At 42.3% G+C, this 27,760-nt stretch overlaps 1 protein-coding gene across 1 annotated transcript in view; it reads right to left on the reverse strand.

The window, feature by feature from the left end:
• LOC138636199 (membrane-associated guanylate kinase, WW and PDZ domain-containing protein 1-like) overlaps positions 1-27,020 on the reverse strand; it is a 38,487-nt gene extending 11,467 nt beyond the window's left edge. The window contains exons 1-16 of the mRNA XM_069724091.1: positions 26,905-27,020; positions 24,859-25,047; positions 23,428-23,695; positions 23,078-23,125; positions 22,721-22,803; positions 22,200-22,238; positions 19,021-19,078; positions 18,690-18,802; positions 16,733-16,855; positions 15,937-16,122; positions 15,134-15,745; positions 7,942-7,976; positions 5,008-5,263; positions 2,345-2,436; positions 1,292-1,487; positions 838-1,140 (exon numbers count right to left, since the gene is read on the reverse strand). Of these exons, the coding sequence (XP_069580192.1) occupies positions 838-1,140; positions 1,292-1,487; positions 2,345-2,436; positions 5,008-5,263; positions 7,942-7,976; positions 15,134-15,745; positions 15,937-16,122; positions 16,733-16,855; positions 18,690-18,802; positions 19,021-19,078; positions 22,200-22,238; positions 22,721-22,803; positions 23,078-23,125; positions 23,428-23,695; positions 24,859-24,934 (2,488 nt within the window). The 5' untranslated portion in view covers positions 24,935-25,047; positions 26,905-27,020. The remainder of the gene's footprint in view (positions 1-837; positions 1,141-1,291; positions 1,488-2,344; positions 2,437-5,007; positions 5,264-7,941; positions 7,977-15,133; positions 15,746-15,936; positions 16,123-16,732; positions 16,856-18,689; positions 18,803-19,020; positions 19,079-22,199; positions 22,239-22,720; positions 22,804-23,077; positions 23,126-23,427; positions 23,696-24,858; positions 25,048-26,904) is intronic.
• Between the last annotated feature and the right edge of the window lie 740 nt (positions 27,021-27,760).

Below are 27,760 nucleotides of genomic sequence, written 5' to 3' on the forward strand. Positions count from 1 at the left end.
ACCATTGTCATGACGGTAATGACTAAAACCGACATTCTCACGTAAGTTAGCTCTCATTCAGATAAGTTTCAAGAATCTAACTTTCACTGTATGAACTAAAAAGGCAGACTTGAGAAGTTTTGCCAGTTTAAACTTGTTTTAAGAGCATAAATGTCAGTAGTTTAAGATAAGTCTGCCTTTTTGATTGCGTTTTCAGCCTGGGTTTTACTTTAGTGACCTTTTTGTTGTTGTTTAATTAATGCTTTGTCGGCATTAAGTATTACTGCACTATTATTTATTAAATACATTTTAGTGACTCAATTAAAAAACTTGGGTTGTGAAAATGTTAGTCTCGAGGCTACCACTTAGGAACCACTGTTCAATACTTTCTTTATGTTTCTTAAAACAGGCCAAAATTCTTCAGCTCTAAAAAGGTCTTAAATTTCACTTGTTGAACACTGCAGAATGCCCATCAAATAGGGAAATAGTTTAAAATTGCTATCAGGAAAGTATTATCAACAGCGACATGTAGTGACCTTGGAAGAATGTTGTTTTGAGTGCAAAATATGACTTAGTTCAAAAGTTATCTGTGCATGCTGCTCACAGCCAGAAAGTAAATTCATCTCAGGGAAAGATAAAGATGATCTTCAGAAAAGCTCTTTGCACGTAACATGCACCAATTCAAACAACAAATGCCCAAACAATCAAACTGCTAAGTCAGATTAAAGTCTGAATTGAACCATGTTATCCTCTGACATCAGACAGTCAGCTCGTAGTAAACAAAATAAATTCTCGTGTCAAACTGAATTGAAGTCCATGTCAATCTCAGCTGGCCCCAGCTCAGCCTGCCTCACTTACCGAAGGTGGTGCCGGCGTCAGGCCTGGAAACAGACGATACAATGACGAAACCGAATCCCTCGTTCTCTCCTCGCTGGATCTCCACGTCGTACGGCTGCAGGGAGGCAGGCACCACCGCACTTCCACTGCCACCTCCGCCGCCACTGCCTATGCCGCTGGTAGATCCGCTGCCGGAGCTGACGGTGTTGAGCGAGTTCTGGCTTCCTTGCGGAGTCCGCTTGCCCTCCGTCAGACTGGGCGCCTGGGTGCTGCTGTGGTGGGAGGAGGCCGGCGACGGGGGAACATCACCTTCTCCTTTTGACACTGGAGAAGAGGAGGATGAGAATAGACGGGTTAGACTATGAACGTCTTCACAGGTCAGCCCATGCGGAGTGCGATTCCGGTTACATAACATGCACGCGACCGTGCGTGACACACAGACGAACAAGCACGCTTTATGTAAAACTCCCATCACCTCCGTATCCGGTGCTCTTGCGTCTGACAGTGAGGTTGACGTGGCCCTGTTTGGCGGCCTGCTGCATCAGCTGCACCACCAGCTGGTGAGACTTGCCCACTACTGCAGTGCCGTCCACGCAGATGAGCTCATCACCCGACCGCAGGCGCCCATCCTCATCTGCTGCCCCATACTTCACTATGTGACCTATGTAGATCTGCAAACGGCAAGCACGCACAAAGCACGAAGTAATGCAATTTGTTGTAACGTATTTTTGTCTATATAAAGAAAGACATGACTACAGTAGGTGTGTAATTATGATACTAGGCTAATTAAGAGTCATTAAACGGGAGTAAATAAAACCATCACACAATAGAGAGCGCAGTGACTCAGTGTGACTTATTTTCTCCTGATTTTAATTCAATCTCTTAAACACAGCAGTCTCTCGGAGTCTACTGTTGCATCACTTCAAGGTATCTGCGGCTGACATAGGAGAAAACCAAGAAGGCCAACACAGCCCACTGGGGCCGCGGAGAAGCTCGTGTGCTTTAGGCATTGTGTGGGAGTGCACACACAGCTCTGACAGAAGCAGGCGCACAAATACCATGCAGCATCTTTGGCACAAACAAAAAGTACTAACTCCTGTGGGGTAGACCTGATGCCTGCTGCCATTTTATTTCCCTCTCTTCTTCAATATCTGCCTTCCACTCCTCCTTTTGCTCCCTCCTTTAAGGCAAATATATGGCGCACAACCAGAGGGATTGGTGGATAAGGCCTTTGCTTCTCTTAACAAGCTGTCTGTATGATCCTCCAGAGAGCAACAGCTCCAGTTAGAGAGAGAGAGAGGATGATGTGTTAGGACTTTGTGCTTCTCCAGTTTAAAGCCAGACTAAACAGAAAGGCAAAAGGAAAAGAAAAGGCCGAATCAACTAACGAAGCAAAGAGCCTCTCATGAGACAGAGCATTCAGAGATTGTATAGTTGCTGTGTATGAGTGTGTGTACACTTTAATCTTTCAATTCTTTAACTATTACAATGTACTGTTGATGAGATTCAGAGGTGAAAGGATACTTACAGGCTCCCCAGGCTCATTTCCTCCCAAGATGCGAAAGCCAAAACCTGTATCCTTCCGCCAAAGGAAAATGTCCTGTTCCTGGGAATCTGGCACTGAAATACACAAGGAAAACAGTAAGAGGACTTCATGGAGATCGACCACCAAACCCATTTAAGATATTCAAGCTCCGCTAGTTTCATTAGAAACTATGAAGTTTCTTGTTGCTCTGATCAACAAGTTCTATCGCCTGTTTCGCCTAATTATCACAAATCCACATCCAGTTGCGTAACCACTGATCAATACGGTGTTTTCTTTCTTTCTAGTAGTGTCAGAATGAGATTAGGCCGGATCAGCAGCTGCTCCTTCCCTCACCTCAGCCCGGCTTCATTGGCTCCTTGTTATCACATGCAGACCACAAACCAGGCTGCAAAGTCTCATGCTGTGTCCTCGTCATGCTCCCAGACCTGAGATCTAAAATGTACTCAATGCAGATGCCTATTATTAGCCCTCATTTACCACTGAGTCTTACTCGCATGCATCAATTTGTAGCATCCCTTCCCTGTGTACTGTATCTCCTCTGCATTCCATCAAACACACACACACACACACACACACACACACACACACACACACACACACACACACACACACACACACACACACACACACACACACACACACACACACACACACACACACACACACACACACATTTGCATCTCTAGCCATGGACAAAGCAGACTGTGGAGGAGGACACAGGCTATTTGGTGTCAGTCTGTTCAACCCACAGGGCCAGTACGCACAGGAGGCACAGGCCACTTCTTGCACCGCCTGCTGTCGACACGGCTGCCACGCAAGGCCAGTAGTGGACCCATTAGCGCCAGCTCTCCGGTTTCTTCCGATAACTTGCTTGGTGTGTGAGTTAAGCAGCTGCTGCTAGACTTGTAATTAACCCTCCGCTGACCTGCATCTTTAGAGTCGTGATCAAAGCTCAGCGTAAACCAGCAGTAAGAGTTACTGATGTCTGCTGCATCGAGCGACAGGTGACACGAAGCAACATTCACCAAAAGCTCACCTTTCAGACACACTGTACTGCCACCGAAACAGGGCTCTTCTAGTCCTCTGGGTGGATGCATGAATGCGCCTTCTCACAAATTCAAGCAGTGTGCACTCGCATGTGGCAGCGTGCACATGAATATATATGAAACTACAGACAGAGAATCTGGGCCTCTTTGTCATTCTTTGTCTCCCTCTTGCTTTCTTGTTTCATTGTGTCTCCTCTCCTCCCCCGCTGAATCAAAAAGGGTCTGCAGCTCCTTCAGGGGTTATCAAACAGATATACCAATCAGCTGCAACTTAAAGCATCCCTCTCTAGGCCCAGTTAATATTTAATCAGCAGCAGTCCTAGATTCCACAGGCAGCCACGATTATTAACCAACGCTGTGATGCACAGCGTGTGCGCACATCTGGCTGGGAACAGTCACAAAATGTGTGACAAGTACCCAACACAACAGACCTGCTGTAGACATCACCCCTCTATGATCACAATGCAATCTTTTGCAACACAGAACCTATACAAACCCGTGTGCCTCTTAAATATCACCACTGGTCCAAGTAGAGGGGCTTTGAAAGATGTAATTCAACCAGAACAGGCACATGAACCCTGTATTTTGAAGGATCTCTGAGACTCTCTCCTCCTCACAGGCTCCTCTATTAGAAACAGATAAGTGGTTTGACACCCTTACAGTGTTTCCCCATGAATAATGCAAGAATGGGCCATGACTGCAAATGATACTGAGGAGTCTTGCAGAGAGTATTATTTCTTCCTGGTGTTCCAGATTTGGATTTTGGATGCTCTTGATTTCACTTGACTAAATATAGCATGATACAAGCCGTTTGACTGCTAACAATGCCAATAATAGTCACTTTTCTATCTTTAAGGAAAGGTGAAAAGTGCTTTTTCTTTCCAATGGATGATGTGCAGTCAAGTGTGCACACATGTACTTTCAAGTTCTTGTCAGCAGGGAGGGTGGAAATAACAGAGTCTGCAACAGAGCTCATCGGCTCACACTTGTGTGTTTTCAAGGACACTTCTATCTTGGAGGCACCTTTTGTCACAAGATCAGTTGTGACTTTGTAAACACACAGTTGTTTAGCAAACACACACAAAAAAAAGGCTTTCACTGCCACAAAGATGTGCTCTGTGGTGACCAAACTGAACACTGAACATCAAACTCTTACTTAATTCACAAATGCAGAAATACGATTGCTAATGCACTTTAAGCAAAGCAATTTCCAGGGCGTCTCATCACAACATCAAAAGGGTCTGACAATTCAACCAGTGGATGTTATAGTTTAAAAGTTTCACCCAGCACTTTGCTGTTAAACATAAATTTTGGATTGAGCTCCATTTCTAATTCCAAAATCATGCTGTAAACCTTTTTATATACCACTGAACTGACAGCGATTTAACAAAATTCTGTCATCTTCAGAGTCATAGATTTTCAGTTTTTATCTGGAATATAAGCCATCACGTCTCCTGACAGATGATTTGAAACCATATTCACCTTTACAGAAGGTACAAAAAAAAACTGTAATATTGCTAGAGGACAAACTTTGCTGACTGTTGAAACTCTAAAGTCAGCAAAGCACCCTAAAATAGAAGTAAAATAAATTCAACTCACGTCGACTCTCGTACATGCTCCTGGACTGGGCCCAGATCTTAAACGGGTCTGGCTTCTTCTGAAGGGTGAGGGTGCCATCTGCAGGGTCCTGAGGGGGCAGGCCTGGCAGAGGCTGGGTGGGGGCAGCAGGGGTGGGAGCCACCGCCTCGCTGGGCATGGCCGAGGGTGGGTGGCTGGGGGAATCGGTGTGGGTGCTGCGGTGGCTGCACACACTGTGCTGGGAGCTGTTCTGACTGTCTTTTCTCTCTAACTGGTGCTAGGTGGACAGAAAGAGAGCGAGAAAGGTGTTATGTGTGTAAAAAGGATGGAGGCGGATATAAACATATAAACAGAAGATGTAGATTGAGGGCCGAGAGAGGAGGAAAACATTTAAGAGTGATAAGTGAGTCAGCGAGGCAGAGGACAAAAGATATCAGTGAGGAAAGTGTTGATGAAGGACAAAGAGAAGGAAAAAGCATCCAAGGGCATTCTTTTTAGATATTGCAGTAGAGCATCTTTCAATAAAAACGTAGCAGAAACAACCTGGTTTCCATGGTTGCCAGACAAAGATGGTTTGAAACATGAAGGAATTTTGATGAACAAACATAACGCCTTTTATGAATCCCACGATTCTTTTATTATTGCAGAATGTCCTCTGCATGGAAAATGAATCAAGGTTGGACTCAACCAAAACAGCAAATTGTAAAATCTCCACTGCAGAGAAGGAAAGTAAATTGTTTAAAATATCTGACTGTTTTAATAATAAATAATGTTTTTACAATGAAATTATTTAATCTTTTGTATCAGGTTTCATTCAGACCAATTTAGGCTCTGCTTGCAAAAGTTGATGGTAGATTCCTTTGTAACAGCTAAAATAACTTTCCATAATAACTTTTTGGTTTACTCCAAATCCCGTGACAGCGCAGTACAAACTCCACTACAGTGTTTTGACATTTGATATGCCTTCAAATTCTCACATCTGTCACTCCAACTGGATTTACTGAGTCATATTTAACTTGGCACCTGTGCTTCAAGCAACATATCCCCACCAACAAAACCCTTTTTGTTATTTTAATGCAGGACTGTTTTGGTTATGAACACTTGCTTGGACAATATATAGAGTGCAAAGATATTTTATGGCCTTTAAATGTGCAGATATCCCCCTTATCGTCTTCTATAATCTTTTTATTCTTATTCTGCAACCACAAAATGTACATATTACCACATTATTATTTGCAGATGCACATCACAAAAGACTTTACAGCTCAATAAAAAACGGGTCTTACTGGGAAAATGTAATTACTGACAGTGAAAAGGGGCAAATTTGACACCGTAATAATTTTTTTATCTGATATGAATAATAAAGCAGTGCATGATGAAGCCATAGCTCCGTCTCAAGTCATCACACTGTATGAGATGAAGGATCAAATTCCAGTAATGCTTTTTAATGAGGACAACAGCCATGTAAAATTGAATTCTCATTTGATCACTGGAGACTTGCCTAATGAGTTGAGACAGCGCAGTCTCTCTTGCATACGAGAGTTTACTGTGAGCATCTATTTAGACTCTGAACTGGAGGCAAAATAGTTGTTCTGGCCTGACACAAAATCGCATGCAGCGTGACATTTCACTGACACAACACAGAGGGGGGAAAACTGGCTTTTCCTCTGGAAAGCTAATCCAGAGTGACAGTCAGGCAGGGCCACCATTGGTCCCACTCGACCCCCTTACAACACCCACCCTTCCTCCATCCGCCACGCCATGTGACCTGAATAGGTAACACCCACAGTTCTGACGGATACCATTTCAAACTAATCCTAATCCTAATATCCAGACAGCTGAGGGGAGGGCTTTTAATGTCAATCAAGAGACACGGGACAAAGTTCTCCTCCTCTCAAGTGGTGGGAATTGAACCTGTCACTGACCTTGGATGAGCCTGTCCGAAGGAAACATTTTTCTGCTGTAACTCGGTGGCTTTCCAGTGGTGAAGTCGGGTGACAGTAATTTAAAGCTGCACCTGCATCTCTTCTGAGCCTGTATTGATTTTTTTTTATCAGGTTGCGATGAGTAATAAAAATGAGGAGGTGTTTGCTCTTTAAACTCCTGAATAACTACACTGTCCCCTCAGAGACACTCGCGCTGCTCACAGAACTCTTATTTCTGGTGCTTTCTCCCCTCTTTTCTCTCTTATCAATCACAACTACGAATCACATTGCAATCTGTTGCTATCGTTCCCTCAGCACCCCCAACCTCCCCCACTTTCTTGCTTCCAGCTCACTCTGGCATCATTGCCCCCTTCTCCCTATCTGTTAGCCTCAGTGCTCCCTCTGTGTCTGTGGGCCATCATAGTGATTCACTGCTGTGGGACAAACCATTTCCACGCTGGTCCTCCCCTCCCTCATCCTCATCCCTTTTTCCTATCCTTACTTCATGCCTCTTTCTCCCATCTCCCCTCAGCTGTGGCTGTCTGCCCTCCCCAACAGCTGGTCACTGTTACACTGCTCTGCCTGGCCTATTCTTAATCAGTCACAGGCTGGCAGCATGGCAGGAGTGGAGGGATGAAGAGAGAAAGCCAGAGGATATAAAACAAAGAAGAAAAGACAACACAAAGGCAAGAAAAGCAAAGAAAAACTGACAGATAGAAGCATGTAGCAAGAATCAAAGTGACACGCTAAGAAAGAAGTGAAGAGGGATGATGGCAGGAGGGAAAAAAATGGGAAGATTTCTGAAGCTCTGGATGCAGAACAGTAGAGTCTGATATCATATGTGTGCCTTTTGTTCTTTAAATAGCACACATGTCACTCAGTAGAAAGCACAAGGAATTACACGCGCGCGCACACACACACACACACACACACACACACACACACACACACACACACACACACACACACACACACACACACACACACACACACACACACACACAACAGAGCTGAAGATCACAGTACTCACCACCAGCTTTGGACTCCTCTTGGCTGGCACCACTCCTGCAAAACATCGGCAGAGAGAAAGAGAGAGCATTAATGACCTGCGGTGCTCTTCCCTTGTCCCCTCAGATCAGAAAACTCCCCAGGACAAGTGGATGAACCCTCGGTTCCTGATGCAGAGCAGAGCGCAACTGGCCCAGCGCTCTCTCCTCTTCCTCCCCCTCTCTGTTGCTTTCTCTCTCTCTGAGCAACACACTGCGCTAGGCTGCTCGCTAATCTAAGCGATCTCCTCCCCCTGTGCTGTATCCAACTCCACTCAGCGCTCTCACCCGTGCTATTAGGAGAGGAGCTGCTGATCTATCTGCATTAGACAGGCTGACCGATGCTGCAGCAGCCCCGGACTGCCGGTACGAGCTACAGGTACCCACAAGCAGCCATAGATTGCCCTCCACCCTCACCCCACCTCCAGTCGGCTCGCCAGCTGTCTTCCACACGAGCTGCCCAGCAGAATCTCAACTATTACCCACAGAGAGGAAGCTCAGTAGTTGGAGCATCATATCAAAAGAGAGCCTGACTTTCTGCACATCTTCTGAGTAACTACAGAGCTGTTTCCTCTCCTCTCAACTCCACTGCTTTGGTTAAGGCTTACATTGAAAAAGAAGATCTTCTCGCTGCCCTTTTTTTTTGTCTCTCGTTCCCTCCCCCTTGTCTTCTTCAGCGCATCATGCCTCACTGTGCCTCTCTCTCTCTCTCTCTCTCTCTCCCTCCACTATACCACTTAACACACTGAAAAGAGTCACCAAGATCAAGCTCATTTGTGCTAATAAAATATTAATACTTGAAGCCAGTTGTCAGGGGAGATGATTCACAGCACACTCAATGTAGAACATAATATAGATTCCCTCTTCACCGCTTTTTTTCTAACATCCATCTAAATCATTGTATTTGGTAGGTTCCTCTGCCTCAAACATATTAATACCAAAAGACTCCACCTGATTATTTCCCCCCCCCCATGCACACACACACACACACACGCACGCACGCACACACACACACACACACACACACACACACACACACACGTGTGTGCACGCACTCCCCAAGAAAACTCTTCCTAAAGCCCCTTTTTTTTCCCTGCCACTTACTACAGCACAAGTATGCTGAGACAAAAATAGACAAATGAATGCATGGATGACATGAGGCAGGATTGGGACTTGGAGTTGCTGTTGCCAAGGCAATCAAGTAGTTCTGTATACAATGGCAGCAATGCTTTGTCAAATATGAGTAGTGAGCAGCAGCAGCAGTTCAACTCATTTATATTAACTGTAGAGACCTTTGATCCCTTACAGCCTTCTTCCTCTTCATTTATGCTGCAGAAACCAGCAAAAAAAATAGTTTTTACCATCTAATACCTAGCGTGTTCATGGAGGGATTAATGGAATGTTCCAGTGACATTAACACACGCAACAGCATGCAAGCATCCATCTTAGGCTCTTTCTGCTGCACTGGCAAAAAAAAAAAAAATCATTAAATGTTAAAACTCTCTGTTGCTGCAAAGCCCCTCTCTGTACACGATTCATAATTTATCCCTATTTTCTCTCTCTCTCTCTCTCTCTCTCTCTCTTCCCCTCTCAGATTATGGAGTGCCAGCTACTGGAGCAAGTGGAACATCTCGGCTGCTCACGTGGTAATGAATGTTATTTTTTTGGTGAGTCCGAGTGATTGTGCATGCATTTGTGGGTGTGTCTGACACAGGAGGGCTATAGATCACGAGGTCAGATGTCAACAATAACTGTTTCTCATTACAAGAGCAGGTTATTTGACCCTCGAGCTCCAAATTGCACAGCGTGGAAGGTCAATAGAAACCCTTAACTTTAAAACAACCTCACAAAATCTGTAAATTATCAGCGAGGTCCACCTAATCAGCATTAGGCGAATAGAAATTGAATCTAACTACGGCCATACGGTTAGCAAATTATAGTGTTAAAGGGGAATAAAGATTTAAGGAACTGGCTTCTATTGACCTTAACTCTGAATTCATCCACTGTAGCTTGTGTCACCTAGAACAGCTGATTTACATGCTGCACAATGCAAATACATCTTCATGCATGATGCAGCCTTTAAATCTGCTTAACTTACTCTCACACTGTGATGCTGATGTATACTTGTAATTCAGAGTTGATTGAATCTGGTTGAATGTAACATTTATGAGCAGCTGAAGCTCAGTGAAAGAAATATGGGAACTGCATGTTCCTGCACACATGCAACTCCGAAGAAGCATCCATAAATGCATGCATGCTATACATATGTAATATCAGCACGGCAGGTATGCAAGAAGGTGCGCATTTATTTATGCAAAGGCAGAAATACTGATGAGTGTGCAGAAACACAGCCTTATACTGTACACACAAATGCACACAGCATTTACATTATGCACTGCTGCTGCAATCCTGATATTCTTTTACTCTGCCGAAGCTGCTGAATGACAGTAAATCTCTGCTCAATACCCCGCAAATAAACACGGCTCCGTTTCAAAGAGTCTAAACTGTTTACTGAGAACGCATGACTGACTTAAAAGGCTTGATTTTATTATTACCGAGGCAACCTTCGCCCAGCATGACGAAGAAAGCCTCCATCATCATTCAAATGAGAATGGAGGTAAATAGATTGAAAGTGAAAGCGAGCACTGTTAGTGGTTTGCTGACCTAAACTGTCTTTAAGCATCAGCGTGGAGGAGGCTGCTTCCTCTCCTTTTACAGTACACAGTGAGCTATACACAGGAAGCCTATAGGAGTACATGTTCATATTATAAAGCAGCAATTCGCGTATCCGCTCAAGAGCTTGAATAGTTTTTATGTAAGTACTGTTGATGAAGGAGGGGGCCTACTTCTGTCTTGATTTGTCTGGATTGTTTTGCCATCTGTCATATCTCTCAATGCTATTAAAAAAGAAGAGACTCGATTTTTATAAATCTCACTGAAGTCCAATAAAATGTAAGTTAAATGAGCAGTTTGGCATTGTTATGGGGTTATAAAATATGTGTATGTTCTGTGTGGGTGTGGATGGGGTAATTTTTTCATCCTGTAGTAACAGGAGTGACAAAGCTTGAGCTTTTTAAACTGAATCTGCAGCTTTGTGAATGGCCCACTACTTGAATATACTGCTGAAGCTGTAGCCTTGGTGAGTCTGTGCAGAGCCCACACAGTGAGCGAATGGTCCTTCCTCCGGGTTTTCTATATACATTGTCAGAGGGCATACAACGTGAGTAATGCTCTCTTGTTGAGCCGAACCTGTAAACATTTGTCCTTGCTCTACTTATAAGATTGTCTCTTTATCCGATAGTCTTCGCTCTTCATCTACTCTAAACGATATTGTCTCGTTCTTCCTCTACTTCTGTTATTATCATATTTCAATGTGTTGTCTTCATTTCCCCTACGTTTTATTTCCCTTCTTTTTGTCTTTTCATTTTCTCTCTTCTTTCTCTCTGTCTCTCAGGGGACAGGAGCACGGTGCACGATTGTCATGGCAACAACGACGGGAAGACAAGATGGAGCAGTCATAGCTGGCCTGGCCTCCTTTACAGGGGAGGATCCTGCATGTGAAAACACTAGATGTTGTTATCTTTAAAATTTTAATGGGAAATAACATTTCTCAGTCTAGAAATCTAAAATTAGGTAATGATAGATATTGTAGAAGGTATTTTTAACACAAGCAAAATAAATAAATCATAAAGTGCATTCTGAACATCACACTGGCTTTAAACCTTATGGTTCACTGCACATTAACTGGATGAAGGTTAAGACGTGCACAGAGTTATTAGATCTAAACAGGCATTCATGGTAAAAACAAAAAAATTTGAAAGGTTTGAAAATACCCATTTGACTGGATGACAAACTTAATTTTTTTTCTTTAAAAAAGGTCACTCCAGAGTACAACCAGCTCTACCTCATATCTATTTCTATAGCAAAGATTACATGCTGCCATTCCTCATCCTCCAGATCCTCAATGACCACAGTGCATTAAGGCAAGAATTAAGGTAAGTACAAAACGCACAACAGCCATCTGCGAATGCTCTGTGGCAAAACACATTGGTTCTTTGTATTTGTGAAGTTTCTGAGCTCACCGTTTATCTGTGAGATTAGCCACCAGCAAACTATTCTGACAGTTTTCAGTTCAGAGCGACGCTGCCTCAGCGATAAGGAATGAACTTGTGTAGTATCACAAAAGATGTTTCACCTTTTGTTGTGCACATCTGATAATGCAGACAACTCAATCTGAATCTTGGGAAAAAACATTTCAACTGAGGTAGATTCCATTTTTTTAAAAACATTTTGTCACCCTATATATTATATAGGATGTATTAATACATCTACCACAGAATATTTTTTTTAATAAATTTTAAAAAAGCATATTCAGAAAAAAAAACATAAAAAATAACTGTCGTGTTTTAGAAAGAAAACGGTCCTGGTGAAAAAAAACACTGATGTTCTGACCTTGTGCTTTGTGGTCTCTTTTAAAAACGGACTGTGCTGACTCTTGAGTCAGACGGCGCAGATTGATGAGTCACAGATGAACAGATTAAGGCTTCTCCTCCTCTAGCTGATATCCACCTTGCCCCCCCCCACCCCCACCCCACACACACACACACACACACCCTGCCTTCCACTGAACATCTCAAAAAACCAATCCCCTCATATACGCTCCCCTCTCTGAACTTCCAGTGCTGTTCAGCAAAATCTCACACTCTCTCTGCTAATCCTCTACCTCCACTTTCTCAAAACATGATCCCTGGCTCTTATATTTCTCATCCTCTACGCTTGCTCTTATCGTTCTCGTTTTAGCTCCCACAACTGAAGTTTGTGAACAATGATGCTCTAGCTGCCAGTGATCACTTGAAAGGTCACAGCATCATTCTCAGCTGAAAAACCAAGCGCAAATCCCAGTCTCAGAAACCGGTAATATTGAATGATTTTTTTTTCAGAACGGATTAATCTGTCATGCATATTTTAGATTTATCTACCATTGTTGACAATAAAACATTGAAATTGTTGTAATATACAATTTTCCAGAACCTGGGGTGACATTTTGTGTAACAGTCCTAAACCTTTGCATTTTTGCCTGATAAATGACATCATAATAATAATAATAATTCCTTGTTAGTTGATCGATTAAAGGTGTCTTTACGCTATACAGCGACAACGATGTTGTGTGTTAATTGCATGTCACATTGTGGCAGTTGGGGCTGATTAAAATCTCGATCACAGTGTCAGACTTTGCCATATCAGTTTGAGGCATCGCGGATTATTTGAATAAATGTTCTGTCGGTCAGTGTAATCAGCATCATTTCATGTTGTATTTATGATGTTTTGAGTTTGAAGAAGTCAGTCACATTGAGAGTTTGGTCCTACATTTTAGACACTGTTTAAGTTTTGCTGCAAGTCTTTGGTCATCGAATTTCCGAATCGGCCATTGGTGGACAGTAAAATGTATGACCAACATTTAGTCATAGAGGCTCAAAGATTTCCCCACATTTATCTAAAAATTATCTGCTTTATCTCAGAACGCCCTGAATTGCATAAAAAGCCTTAAAGAATTAATTACCCAGTTTCATCTGCACCCTTTGTAGATGCTGCACGTCTACAATAAGCGCTGCATATTAAATATCAATATTGCGTGTCACCTGTCTCTGAAAGCTGGTATCAAATGCTTATTCAGACTCCTGTTTACTTCTTTGAAGGGACATTTCAGATTTTAACCTAATTTAGCAAAAGTTAGAATGTATTTTATTAGAACAGAAATCTTATAAATATTACATTAAGATGACATTTGAGACACCTGACTAAATTTGTAGAATAAAATACGTTTTGTGAAAAACATTTACATGATGTACATTACACTGTTTAAAATGGTATCAGGAAAAATCTAATTATTTTGTACTTGACTGGTTCAAATTTCAAACAGTACCCACACAAACAATACAGAGAGGAACTTAATTATCTAGAAACAAAGTGCCTGGTTGCCTGTGGGCGTGTAGTTAGTCCCTTCTCACCTGAACCCACAGTAATCACAGGCCTGTGTCAAAGCTAACAGAGATGATCTACGTTTCTGTCAGTCACCCTGCCGGCCTCAGTGACTGTCTGTAGCCACCTTCCCACTTATCCTCTCCTATATTCCCTCTCTTTGTACCTGTCCCTCTCTGCTCCAGTGGCAGGAATATCGCCCTGTATCCATATTATTCTCTCTCACATCCACAGGTCCATAATGATGCTGACATTTAACACAATACAGCAGTGTTATTCCAGCAGCGGTGCACAAGGTCAACTCATTAGAGGACATAATTGATGTGGGGTGCATATCCCAACCTGCCACTAATACAGATCTGGGTCAGCTAACATGAATGGCAATTTAACAACAATAAGGACCGGACACAAATGAGGGACCTCGAATGTCATTCAGTGTCTGCGTGGATACTTTACACCCTGGCATACAATTTGTTTTGTTGACATTTCAATGAGATAAACATTTATTTCTGGGTCATTCCAGGTGAAAAGTGTAGCGTGTTGGAACATGAGCGTTAGTCAGCAGCCGGTGAAAAAGTAAAATAAAAATCCAGATTAATGATGTGACTACATAAGCAGAAATCGACAAACAATGACCGTCGGTCCTTTTCTGTTTCAATGAAAACAGATCTTAAGCTCTTCTCACTTATTCATTGTAATTTGGAAATTAAATACACAAAAAAGGCAATTTATACTTTCATCCTTCACAGTACCCGACATATTATATAGGCAACATAAAAATGTAAACGTGAAGACTGACAAAGTCTGATATATGAGTCCTTGACCTAATGTGCTCCTCTTCTCCTTCCCTCTCATTCATCCATCTCAACTCTTTACCCATCCTCCCACTCCTTCCCACACTCATCTGCTCATCCACAGCCATACGAACTCATCCCATCGTCTCCTTACCTCTCCTCATTTCATCCCATCCAGTCCGAGCGTTTTCAACCTGCCGCCTACTCTCTTCCTCACTTTCCTCTCCTGCCTTTTCATTATGGCACTTTTTCCATGCCAACTGTTCAAGCTGTTGTCTGTTCAGCAGAAAACAGTACATTCTTTTGTGTGTTTGATCTCACAGCCTTTCATGTCAAAACTGCTGTTCCTGCAGCTAAATCTACCCCTGCTGGAAGATATCTGACATCAAGATGTGATACATACCTCTTTGCACCAGCATCGTGACCTCACTGCCTCTGGGACATTTGCTCAGCAGATCCACCACCTGGTTGTGACTCATGTTTTGGACGTTTCTCTTGTTGACCTCCATCAGAATGTCCCCCTCTTTGAGCCCACGGCACCGTGGATAGTCCACTATTTGCTTGACCCTCTGCCCTCCACCTGTTAGGCTGTCAGCAATAGTGAAGCCGAAACCTTTGTCTCCCTTCTCCATGTGGATGGTGATGAGTTCGGGCTGGGTGGCTATGGATGAAGCCAGGTTGACCACATCGCTGGAGTAGCCATGTGAGCCGTTAGAGGCCACCTCGGCTGAGGGGCTGTGCGGCCGTGGCTCCCGCATGCCGTTTATGGGTCCGGCCTGGTTGGAAGGCGAGTCAAACGTCTCTTGTCCGTTGACGATGATCGGCTCCTTGTCCAAGATCGCCACTGATGTCACCAGGCTGGTGTTGGGGTCATCGGGGTCAAAAGGCAGCGGGTAGCCACGGCATAAAGCCAGGTCCACCATGGAGCCGATGGGGATCGACTGGAAGATCTTCACCACCTGAGCGTGGGTGTAGCCCAGCACAATGGTGTCATTCACACTGACTATCACATCGCCTGCACAAAGGAGGATCATACTGTTAGTAAGGCTGTCATTTACACAATTAAAACAGGTCATTTCATATTACACAGCTTGTAACATCTGTTACTAGTCCACAGTAATGGTGAAGTTTCAGAGAAAAGGGATGGATGCACTGTGTTGTTAAATGAAAACAGTGCCCCCTGTAGATGGTGGTTTTGTACTGCACCTGTCTCCATCTTGCCATCCACGGCCGCAGGCCCATCCAGCACCAGACTTTTGATCTGTAGAAACTCATCTGGCTCATCACCGCCAACAACAGTGAAGCCGAAGCCGCGACGACTTTTCTTCAGCTTTGTGTTGATGAAGGTTCCTTTCAGCTCTGCTGGGTTTCTTGTGAAGAAAGGTTTCCCTCCTGCAGTGTACCAAAGAAACAACTCTTATCCTTGTGTGCTTTCTCATATTTTAAATTTCACTTAATTAATATTTTGTGTATGTATGGTGGTAATCAGCTTTTTGAGACGATATTGTTATATCTGGACAAATTTGCATGTTCAGAGAGGAAGAGGAAGGTTAGAACAGAACAACAGCTGATTCAAATGGTCTCAGCACCATTAACACCTGCTGTGACAGGCAATGAAACAGTTGATTGATTGTTCCGGGGTTTTTGTTGTGTTGTTGTTGCTGATTCATGGACAGCTTGGATGGTGTCTTGCTCGGCATGCATTTATTTGTCACTTCCACATAGAATAATTTCCAAATTCAATGGTGTTATATTCAAATGTTGCGTCAGAAAACAAATCACTGAACATTTTCTGTCCAGGAAATAGAGCGACAACCTGTCAATGCACAGTTGGAGTTTCCAGACAGATGTTGACAAAATCATTTTTTAAATTGCTTCTATTACTTTCCTGGTTTCATTTGAACTGCGTGATGTGTTTTTCAGCCCCTCTCTAGAGCACTTAGTTGATAAATCAAGCAGTAGTAATGAATTATATCCAGGGTCTATAAACATAAAGACTTACGTTTGACTCCTGCGGGGCCGGGAGGTAGAGTTGGTGGGACTTGTGGGTCCCTGTAGGTTTCCAGGTGGTTTGGAGCGTAGTTTGCTAGTGGAGCTGCTGCTGAGGAGTGCTCCTCTATCCACTCTGCACAGACACAGTCATTCACCTTTTAATCCACACACACTCAGAACGAAAGTGTATTTACATGCCACACAAATGCACACATATAAACATTTAACGGCAGCACAGGTACAAACACAGAGCTTGAAGCAAATACTATTAACACTTTTTATCTGATTCCTTTTAACGCCTCGATTCTCATCAGCTCTTCATTTATCAGCTTCTACTATCGTTGTTAGTTGGATATGATATTTTTCTTGAAGCTCTTATGTAAAAAAAACAACTATATCTGATTTTAGCATATATAATGTAGCAAAAATAATGTTATTTGCACCTACATTAGGAGAGGTTTCCCACATGGCACAATCATCTGTATATGAGTAAAGAGTGTCTGTGTTTTAGGAATAAAAGAAACATTGACTGGACAAAAAGTGTTTCTAACTTTAAAAAACAAGGAAAAAAAGTTAGTGTTAATTGATGTTGTGCCTTACTTTTCTTTGACCTTATATCATGCAAAGTTTAGATTACAGTTTTCATATCTAGTGGGGTTTGGGCTTTGCAAAGCGGAAGTAAAATGCTGCCATGCAGTCAGTGAGTTAGCTCTGGGCAGCACCATTTTTGAACCTATGTTTGTTTACATTTTGGCACCATATAAAAGTGTGCTGAATTTGCAGTTCCTGTTTGCAATGTACTCGTGAATGCACAGTCTGTGTTCACTGAACTACTGTGACACATTCTGGAGTTATAGGACGTGTCTGCCTTGTAGTTCAATGTCAGTGCGTTATGAAGCGAATTTATGGGTGTATCCGATATGACATCTGTCATGATGACATCCTTTAGAAAGTATAAACTGCACATAATCTAAAAACACGAGTATCATGTTTGTCTGTTTAGATTTGACTGATTATGACACTGAAAACGAGTACACTATGATTTTTTTTTACACAAATTTCAGCAATCAACAGCTCCAACTCTTGACAAGTTGATAAGCGGGTTATGTCAGTGAGCTACAATATTTCATGGTGTTTCTGCAATAACAATATTCTTTATATATTCTTGATGATAAAAAAAAATACTGCAAAGTATTTATCAACTTCAAGGACATACAATTGTACCAAGGGATGTTTTGTTGTTTTTATAAGCTTAACACTTCGCCTTCAGATATTTAGTAAAAACTAAAAAAATATAAGACATACTGTTTTGCTCGGTAATGGTGCGATGTCATTACGCCAACAATCCTGAATATTGCCATTATCACAATAGGATTTTATTTCCATCAAATTAAAAATGATGCTGATATTATTGTGAAAAATATAGTATGGAAAATCCCTACCCAAAATACAGTAGTTAGAATTACAATTCATGTTGTTTATAGTCCACCATCATGCGCCTCTATATTTCACCTTCCTGAGTGTCTTCGCCTCACCTCTCTCACTCTCTGCACCTGCCCCCCCCCCCCACCCCCCATCAACTCAGAGTTTGAAAACCTCAGGACTAAACTAAAAATCTCTTCCTCGCCATTCCATGGTAATGCAAATTGAATGATCAAATACAAGATGGTATGTAGCATTTATGATTATAAATCACATAAATTAAAACCTGAACACCAAAGACGACAGATACCGGGGCTTAGGCCAGCTCTACTAAAGTAAAACTTTGAAAGAGACTAAAATTTTGACTTTAGTGATTAACTGCTTGTTTCATGATGTCTTGACAAGAAAGATGAAGTCCAGTAACACCTGAGAGAAAAGTAGTCTGGCCAATAACTCCGGAAAAGCACGAGACAAACTAGAAGGACGTGACACTGACAGACATGAAGAAAGAAAGAAATGATGCCGTGCCAGGGCAGGAAACGAACCTCGAATATACCGCTCACCTTCTGGAGGCTGCGGCTGTTGCTGCTGCTCCAGGATTTTTCGACGCCGCGCCTCCACCACCGGGTTCTCATATTGTGTCTTCCTGTTTATATGACTATGACAGACATAGGGAAACAAGATAATTGAGGTAATGACTGATTAGAAAAAAAAAGAAGAAGGAATGACAGTAATGGTATAAAAAAAAGTTGATCAGACATGCTCTTATCAATATGAAGGTTCAGATTCACTACAGAGGAGAAAAGATTTGTAAGAGGGTCTTTAATATGTTGTTTGTCTGTTCGAGTTGATGTGTGAACAAGGTGATTAACTTACTCTACATAGTACACCCCGTACACTGGGTCATCTATCCTCTCCCATCCTGGAGGTAGCTCTGAAATACAGATGCAGCATGAAACACCAGATCACACTTTCACTTCAATCATTAGCAGAGCTACACGAGTTATTATTAGTCATTATTTTGCTTATTTTTACTGTTCATCCACAGGTACAAGTACTTCACAGTTAGAGTACTCTGACTGTTTCCAGCGTGGTTTGTCAGAACATGCTCTTTATAACAGCAACTACAGATGCTGTTTTGGATTTTCCCATAAAATGCCAAAATGCAATAAAATACCAGGAAAAACACCACCGGCTGCAAAATCAAATTAAAAAAATTCAATGGCGGCAGAACTGGCTTTAATGGACCCTTTTCCCTCTTTTATTGTATTTCAGAAATTATAGTTTTGGTTTCCGCTTGTGAAGATTTTAAAACCATTTTAAATTCTCGAAAATGTCAGTTTTTATTATGATAAAATATGATGTTTGGAGGCTGATTTGTCTAGTTCAGGTATAGAGAATCTACCTGTGCCAGTAACGCATATTTACCATCAATGCAGCTCAACAAACAGGTGCGGTCTGATTAAAAAACAACAACAACAACAAGAAACCCTGAAGAGCTAACAGCTTTGTCTGCATACTGTAGGTATTTTGATCAATTTTACCGTAGTATTCTCAGCTCAACGTTGCATCTGTGTGCAGACCCATACACAATGCACACACACACACACACACACACACACACACACACACACACACACACACACACACACACACACACACACACACACACACACACACACACACACACACACACACACACACACCTAACCACACTTTATGAGAATAGACAGACAGATGAGGCCCATTAAACTGACACATTCCCATTAGGATGTTCCCCCCTCACTGTATTTGATTTCAGACCAAGACATTACCTCCTTGTGTTCCTGTGGGCTCCTCCCATGTCCAGTAAACACTTTCATAAGAGACTAGATTTCACAATCAATAATCACAGACTGTCTGCATCGTCGTAGCCAGCAATAATAAAGGCTCACAGCCAGACATTTCAAAGTCTTCAAAGTCTTGTTTGAGACTTTACTCTCGTTCCATAACAGGGTTGTTTGTGTGACTTGCAAATGGGATGAGAATCAGGAGTTTAGCAGTTTGCCAGTCTGTGAAGCAACCCTAAGAACATATATGCCCCTGCAAGAAAAAAATAACACCCTTTGTTGACACTATAAACTGTGAAGGAGTAGAGTATTATTTGCTACTAGAAAAGCAAACTAAATGACCCATAAAAACACAACCTTAAGATTTGGGTGTTAGAAAGAAAAGCAGAGCTATGGTTAGCAATGTGTAGCTAAACCACATACACTGCATATCACAGTAAATGATGGATTTATGCCAAGAGGCTCCATTACACACTCCACGGTTAGAGGGAAGACATTTGGCGAGCAGAGTGAGAAATGTAATAAAACCAACGGCCAAAATAATAAACATTATTTTTGACATGGACAGATTCATATATTTTGATGGTCAGGATTACATCATAGTATTATTTTACAATTACATAAACTGAGGAAGAAATCGTGAGAAAAAAAACATCAAAATGTATTACTATACCGTATTTTTAAGGATGTTCAGATACAGTTCTGTTTATATTTAGTGTTGCTCAACTTAACATAAGAAGGTACAGGAACCTTCAGTTCTCACAGCTTGCAGTGTTAATGGTCTCCGGCTTATTGGTATCATTTTCCGCATCATTGTTGGAGACCTAGCATTTTTAAAAACTGTTTGTGGCTAACGATAATCAGGATGAAGTGACCGAAGAGATTTAATGATCTAATAGCAGAGTGCAGGAGCCAGGCTTTGTGGTCCGTTTTTGCTGAGAACTGCAATCAGAGGGAATTTGAGACGGTCAAACTCTTTAAATACATCAGCAGACTAATTAAGTGGCAATCCACCCTGACGTCACCCATTGGTTTGTGAGCTACTGATTTGAAGCTTTCGAGTCTGGAATTTTGCCCTCCACCATATTTGTTGTTTGGAGCCAGAATTCACCATGGTTGGACGAGCTGGGCAGAAGCGAGGGATGGATCTGATTGACAACCTAGGGACACTATGCCCTTCCACCTCAACTGGAAACCTGACTGCAAGGTCAATCAAAACAGACACTAACCAAAACATACCCCTCTTTGAGGCCTAATATCTAATTAATTAATGAATTATTTAAGGAAGCCCATCAGAACTGATCAGGAGTGAATTTAGCCCATGACATCATAATGGCTTGTGGAAAAAATGAATTGACTTAAACTTAAGCTTCTAAACTAGAAGCTTCTTGAGTGAGAGTCTATTGGAGCCAGATATTTTTTGGAGCCAGACCCTTGTGGCTCTCAGTGCACCCGAAGGCACTTCCATATTGGCTGCACTTTTCAGACCAGCATGATATGTCCATTTTCATACGCAGCCTTTGTGACTCATCAGCCTAATCTTCTCGAGACTTTGACATTGATATGGAAACATATATGAAAAAGTGCCAGAGAATCTTTTACTGCTGGGAAAGTTCCAGGACTTTAGTTAGGAGATAAAAAGTCCTGGAACTTTTGGTGGAAAAACAAGGAGCAGGGACTTTGGGAGGGTAAAACTATCTTTCCACAACTGAAATTAGTGAAGTGAGTTCCTTTGTCATTTTCCTCTGGGGAAGTTCCTGTTGTGGAAATACATCTATTTTGTAGGCTTTAACAAACATGTTGAAACCTCCAAATTACTTTTTAAGAAACCTTCACTCATTCTTGTTTCTCAGTCATGTAACTATTACAGCACATTACTGCCAGTTGCCAATATCTGCCACTGCTTTCTGCAGCTGACACAAGCATCTACTGCATCTCATGCGTGCAGCATGCAGAACATGAGATGGTAGAGCACAAAATACAAATATCACAACATTGCTCTCGCGCACCACCCATGGTCAAAATTTCATTGCAGATCTCTTTTCTTAAAACTAAATCAAAAAACCTCCCCACTTGCAGTGTACTGACAGGATTTAAAAGTTTGGATTTCAAACGTTTAATTTAATAGATGATGAATTATAAAGAGCTTTTTGAAACTGTTATCTTAATCCAGCAAAAGATCCTCAACCAAACCTCAGTTTGGGACACAAAATTCAAAAACCTTACCTAGATCACTTTCCAGGTCCTCTGTATGTATCCCTTCTTCTCCAAGTTGAAAGCAGGATGAAACAAAGAATACAAAGTGAAGAATAGAAAAAGGGGGATGGACAGCAGAAAAGAGGTGGGTTGGGGATGGAAGAATCAAGAGCAAATAAAGGAATGAAGTGACAGTCCAGAGAAAAAGCAAATAGAAACAAAAAGCCCTTAGAAACTGATAATCACAGGAAAAAACATCTAAAAACAAGCTCAGCAATATAAAGTGCACTTTGTTGCTTTCAGTTTCACCACTTGATGGTGCAATTTTGCAATTTGTCATTTGGAATTTATCAAACATCTTTTGCGGTATTTGTTTTCAATGGCAGTAACATTTACAATGTGACAAATGTAGGCCATAAAAATCAACAAATCTTACTAAGTAGTAAAGACACTACGAGAAATTAACAATAGCATACCACTTGCTCTTTTTAAACCACTACACACAAGTGTAATGTACACTTTGGATTTGTAAATGATGTGCAAAAGCTTACCATCATCATCACACTCTTCCAGAGGCCTGGAGGCTTTGTCTCTACACCGAGGATCCAGCCATGATGTGGTCTTTGTGTTGTGGCTGAGAGGAAACAAACAAGACAACAGAATAATTCAGCACAGGCCGTCAAACTGACATATAAATGCACAGCAGGGGCGCACGAAAGCCTCAATAAGAATTAGAAAAAAAAAAACACGTCAGCAAGTTTGCAGAGGACAGAAGGCGTCTGCTGCAAACAGAAGTGAAAAGAATAGAGCGACACAGGCAGGACATCAACAATAAACAACCTGACTTTTTTCCCTCTATTGTCAAACAGAAACATACTGTAATTCAGTGATAGCAGAAATGAACATACAAGCTCTGAAAACACACAGCCATGTCCTGGTGGTGTGCCTTTGCCGTGCTGCAGAGAGGACAGAGAGGTGGAGGTAGTCAGGTGATCAGGATGTGATCTCCTTTTGAGATCGGGACATGCAGGGATTAACAGGAAAGCAGTGGCACCCAGGGGGCTGGGCAGGTTGGCTGGGGAGGCCTAAAAACCAAATCATGGGGGAAGACAAGCCACTGGACGCACAAAAGGGATTATAGTGCAGGTAAAATACAGAAAACAACTACAGCATGAGCTATGGTGACAAATGCTTATTCAGGCAGTGACAAAACTAAGACGGATTAAACTGTTGCGTGTTGCAGGTTGTTGATACATACTCTATGAAGTAAAGTTCTCCGTTCTCAGTGTAGGCCATCTCCCAGTTTTCAGGCAGCGGTCCCAGCGGTTCTTCTGGGGAGACCTGCGGTTCTGCGAGGGTCTGCTGCCCGCTTTCTGCGGTGGAAGTGGGCGCATTGTTCAGAGCACAGGATAGAGCATTATCACGTGCAGGGTACGGCCGGAGGATGCCGCCGCGGCTCTCGTCCTGGTCGTTAGGGTTACCTGTGCACAACAAAGGAGAGGGGAAGAGACTACGCACTAAGGATCCTGGGTAACACAACAAGTACGACATGGAACAACAATGACAAAACAAAAGAACAAAAACAGTTTATGTCTGGTGCATGCAAGAAGAGAGCAGGTGCAATACATATGCAGCTTTTACCACACCAAACTCCCAGCAGTTTCCCTTCCCCCTATTCTAAGTTTGTCTCCCGCCCATTTCCAGTGCAATGAAAAGGGTCACAGGAATATGCTAATTCCTCCAGCAACAGTCTTTCCCAAACTCAATTTGAACCCCACCCGTTTTACCTCTCAACCCATAAGCCTCTTTCTCTTACAGCTAGCTATCCCCACCCCCATTCCCATTCGCTCCACAGTTCTGGCCAGATATCCTCCGCCACTTCCGTAGGCCTTTCAGGGTTGATCAAATGCAAATTCAACACTCTGGCAGCCTGGCAGGCGGACACAGAGAGGGCATAGATTCACAGCATCGAGAGAGAGGGAAAAAAAACACACCGTCTCTTTCAGTCAGAGCAGGATAGAGCTTTAATAAGAGAGGAAAGGACGGGAAACTTTGCCTTTAAAATCTCGTAATGTCGTTTGTTTTCTTTTTTTGAATTTATATTATGGAATTACTTTACAAACATACAACACCTCTCTAGACATGTAGCAGGCATAAGTTAGTGAAGGCATGCCACAAGTATTTCAGTTAGAAAGTACAGATACATTAAAATACAGGTGTATTACATTACATTACATTTCATTTAGCTGACGCTTTTACCCAAAGCGACTTACAATAAGTGCATTTCAACCATGAAAGGTGTAGGGAAAGATGTGACGGATGTTGCATGATGAGAATATGATGGATTTTGAGTGGCGCCTGTAATCTACTTCTTCCCCCACTACACCCCTCCTCACAGGCAGATGGCAGTGTTTAGAGGCTCACGGAGAAGGAATCAGCATCACAAAGACATGATGTAACCGCCAGACACCCATCACCGTACAACAGAGGAGAGGTTCATAAACATACACACATTATCTGTCTCCTTCTGTATTCCTAAACTTGGACACACACATGTACACACAGACACTCTTAAATAAGCCTCCGAAGGAGTACAAACACAGCAGCACAGATAGAGAAGCAAGAAAGCTGCAGAATCAGAAACTTCAACTAGCAGAGAGAGGCTGGAGAGGTGCAGCGACGCCCTCACCTGTAAAACTGTTGTTCATTTCAGTGGCCTGGTCGTCATCATCGTCGTCAGCAGGCACTACGCGGGCGTTTTGCATGTCATTGTAGGACTTGGTGCGTATTGGGGTGGACTGATGGGAGCCTGCATCACTGAGAATCACTGTCCCAATGATGGGCTGCCTTGGCGGCTTGGGGGTCCCATAATAGTTACCTAGGCAACAAGAAGGACATTAGCATGCTTGAGAGAGACACAGAAGGAGGGAGAAGGAGAAACAGAGACAGGAGAGAGGAAGCCGGGGATAAAAACAAGCAGAGCAGGGGACGGAGATAGCAGGCAGAGGATCTATGAAACCTCCTGATCTTACGCTCAGAGGAAGAGACATAAAGCTGGATCACAATGTGACTACAAATCGTGGAAATAAGCAGCTGTTGGGAAAGCAAAACAATTGTAGTTTGTATTCGAGGCTGTAGCTATGTACTGGACTCTGAAAGCATACTGAACAACACAATGGATCAGCTCACAACACGCAGCTTGTTTTAGTAGCTTTTTCAGCCTGAAATCGTTGTTTATTTGTCAGTGGAGCAAACAAGTTATTTTTTGGGGGCATTGTAACAACCATGGGTCCATTTTTTTTTTTTTTTCTAAATACATGAGAAAGAGGTGCCATGGTAGCCTAAAGGTCTAATGCATGCCACTTAATGGCAATGTTCAATCAGTAGTTTAACATTTTTAAATGACAATCAATAAAGGATGGAAAGCACTTTTATTTCTGTCAATGGAATATGAAACTTGAGCCAGCAACCAGTTATCATAGCTCAGCATAAAGATGGGAAACGGCAAAAATAGCTCTAAACATAGCTAACAAAATACAGCAACCAGCTAGTTTAATAATCTTTTAGATCTCATTTGTTTGACCTGTCCAAAAACTAAAGGGTAAAAGAGATATGTGAGTTTTTTGGCCAGGGGCAGTTAGTTACTGGATTTGTTGCTGGTTGCCGGGCGAAAATATGCTTAATTACTTTCTTGCAGAAATTTTAATGAGATCCAGTGCAGCCAGTTATCTTAGCATGGCATTTAGACTGGAAGCAGGGGACAACAGCTAGCGTGATCGCTCCTAAAACAAACAAGATAAATGATTAGCAAACTTTAATCTTTTGTTTCCTTTTAACACAGCCAGGTAAGCTGTTTATTTTTTTAATGCTAAGCTAACCAGCTCATATTTACCGACATGTGACTGGTATGGACCTCCTCATCCAACTTTACCCCAGAAAGTGAACAAAAATATCTCTATTCTTAGGCTACTATCAAATAAAATAAATAAATAAAAAAGATAACATTTCCCAAGGAAATACTTTCAAAAAGTTACATACAATCAAACACATTTTTCATCCAAACATATATCCAATAAAAATCTTTTTACTCTGAATCGATAATCTGTTCTTTCTCCAGTTGTCTGGATGGCCACAGACTCCTGTGGACAGGTATTTGACATTGTCTGCATGAAATGGAGAAACGTGCCAACACACAGCAGAACTGGTGCCAAGCAGATTAATGTCGTAACATTCTCTCCCAGCCCCATGACCACAATCACTCACTCACACAAGCGGGCGCACACACACACACACACACACACACACACACACACACACACACACACACACACACACACACACACACACACACACACACACACACACACACACACACACACACACAAATCAGACTTAGCCCTGCGCAAGACACAGCCACACAAACAAACACGCACACATGTTTACACACACACACACACACAGGTTTGTGTCAGAGTGAGACTTAGCGCTGCACAACGCTGTCCTAATCAGAGTGAGAGGGGCAGATGTGGAGTGACCTGCTGTCTCCTGAATGCATCTCCCCTCATCATGCACAGTCTAATCAGAATCAACTGAGTGCACGGTCCTACAGCCGGCCTGCATGTTGGAAAAAATACATTTTGACGCTCGTTATGTTTGTGGAGAATGAGGACACCTGCGCTTAACATGAGTCACATGAAGTGCCAGTTATAATCATTGTCATTGTCATCATCCTCACCGTCATACGTTCCTATTTCCAGTAGTGTACCACTCTCCTCAAGTTCTAAGAAGTCCTCCACAGACAGGAAGTTGTAATCCACTCCTGGGACCTCTCCGTCTCGAGGGGGGCGGGTCGTACCTATGGACAGGAAGAAAATAAACAAAGTTTAAGTGGCTGCTAACAACCTGTTTAAATCCAAGTCAGGTGTTTACTGAAGGTGAAATCAGACTTTTCCCCCTGGCACTGCATGCTCAATATGCTTCTCTCACTAACCACAAGACTGAAAGCCTATCATTAATGTTAAAAAAAAAGCAGCCGGCATCCCAACACTCATTCAGCTTTTTCAGATGATGGCCAGCCATAAGAAAGGGTTCTGAAATGAAGAGGGTGTGATTGTAATTCAGCGCCTTCATTGGAAGCGCAGTGTCTGTTGAGTGGCTCCGAATATTATGTCAGGAAATTAAATCAAGGCTCGCATCTCGAGCTATCTCTCTCTGCCTCATGGGAAACTGCTGCCTGCTCAGTCAAAATGATAAAATAAAGGTCACCTTTAGCAATGCACTAACCGTGATACTGTTATCAATCTATCAATTCCTTCATGGGGAGTCTTGAATTGTAAAACTAATTCAACATATTGATACTCTAGCCGTATTGCTTAAGCTGTTATTGATTGTTAAAGCTGCATTGTTCCTGTTACGACTGCATTGCTCAGCAGCTACGCTTACTGCATTCTATGGTGTTGTTTGGATTTACTATAGTACAATAAAAAGCCTTTCAATTGGAGACAATATAAATCTGGACTTCTTTTCTGCAGTTAAACCAGAGAAAAGAAAAGACAGTGAAACTCAATATATTTGACATAAATCTAAAAGAA

This window comes from Brachyistius frenatus, unplaced genomic scaffold (genome assembly GCF_029030835.1).
Source record: "Brachyistius frenatus isolate BFR_SWC_R1_liver_20210118 unplaced genomic scaffold, ASM2903083v1 Contig_6, whole genome shotgun sequence".
In the NCBI taxonomy this organism is placed as follows: Eukaryota; Metazoa; Chordata; class Actinopteri; family Embiotocidae; genus Brachyistius; species Brachyistius frenatus.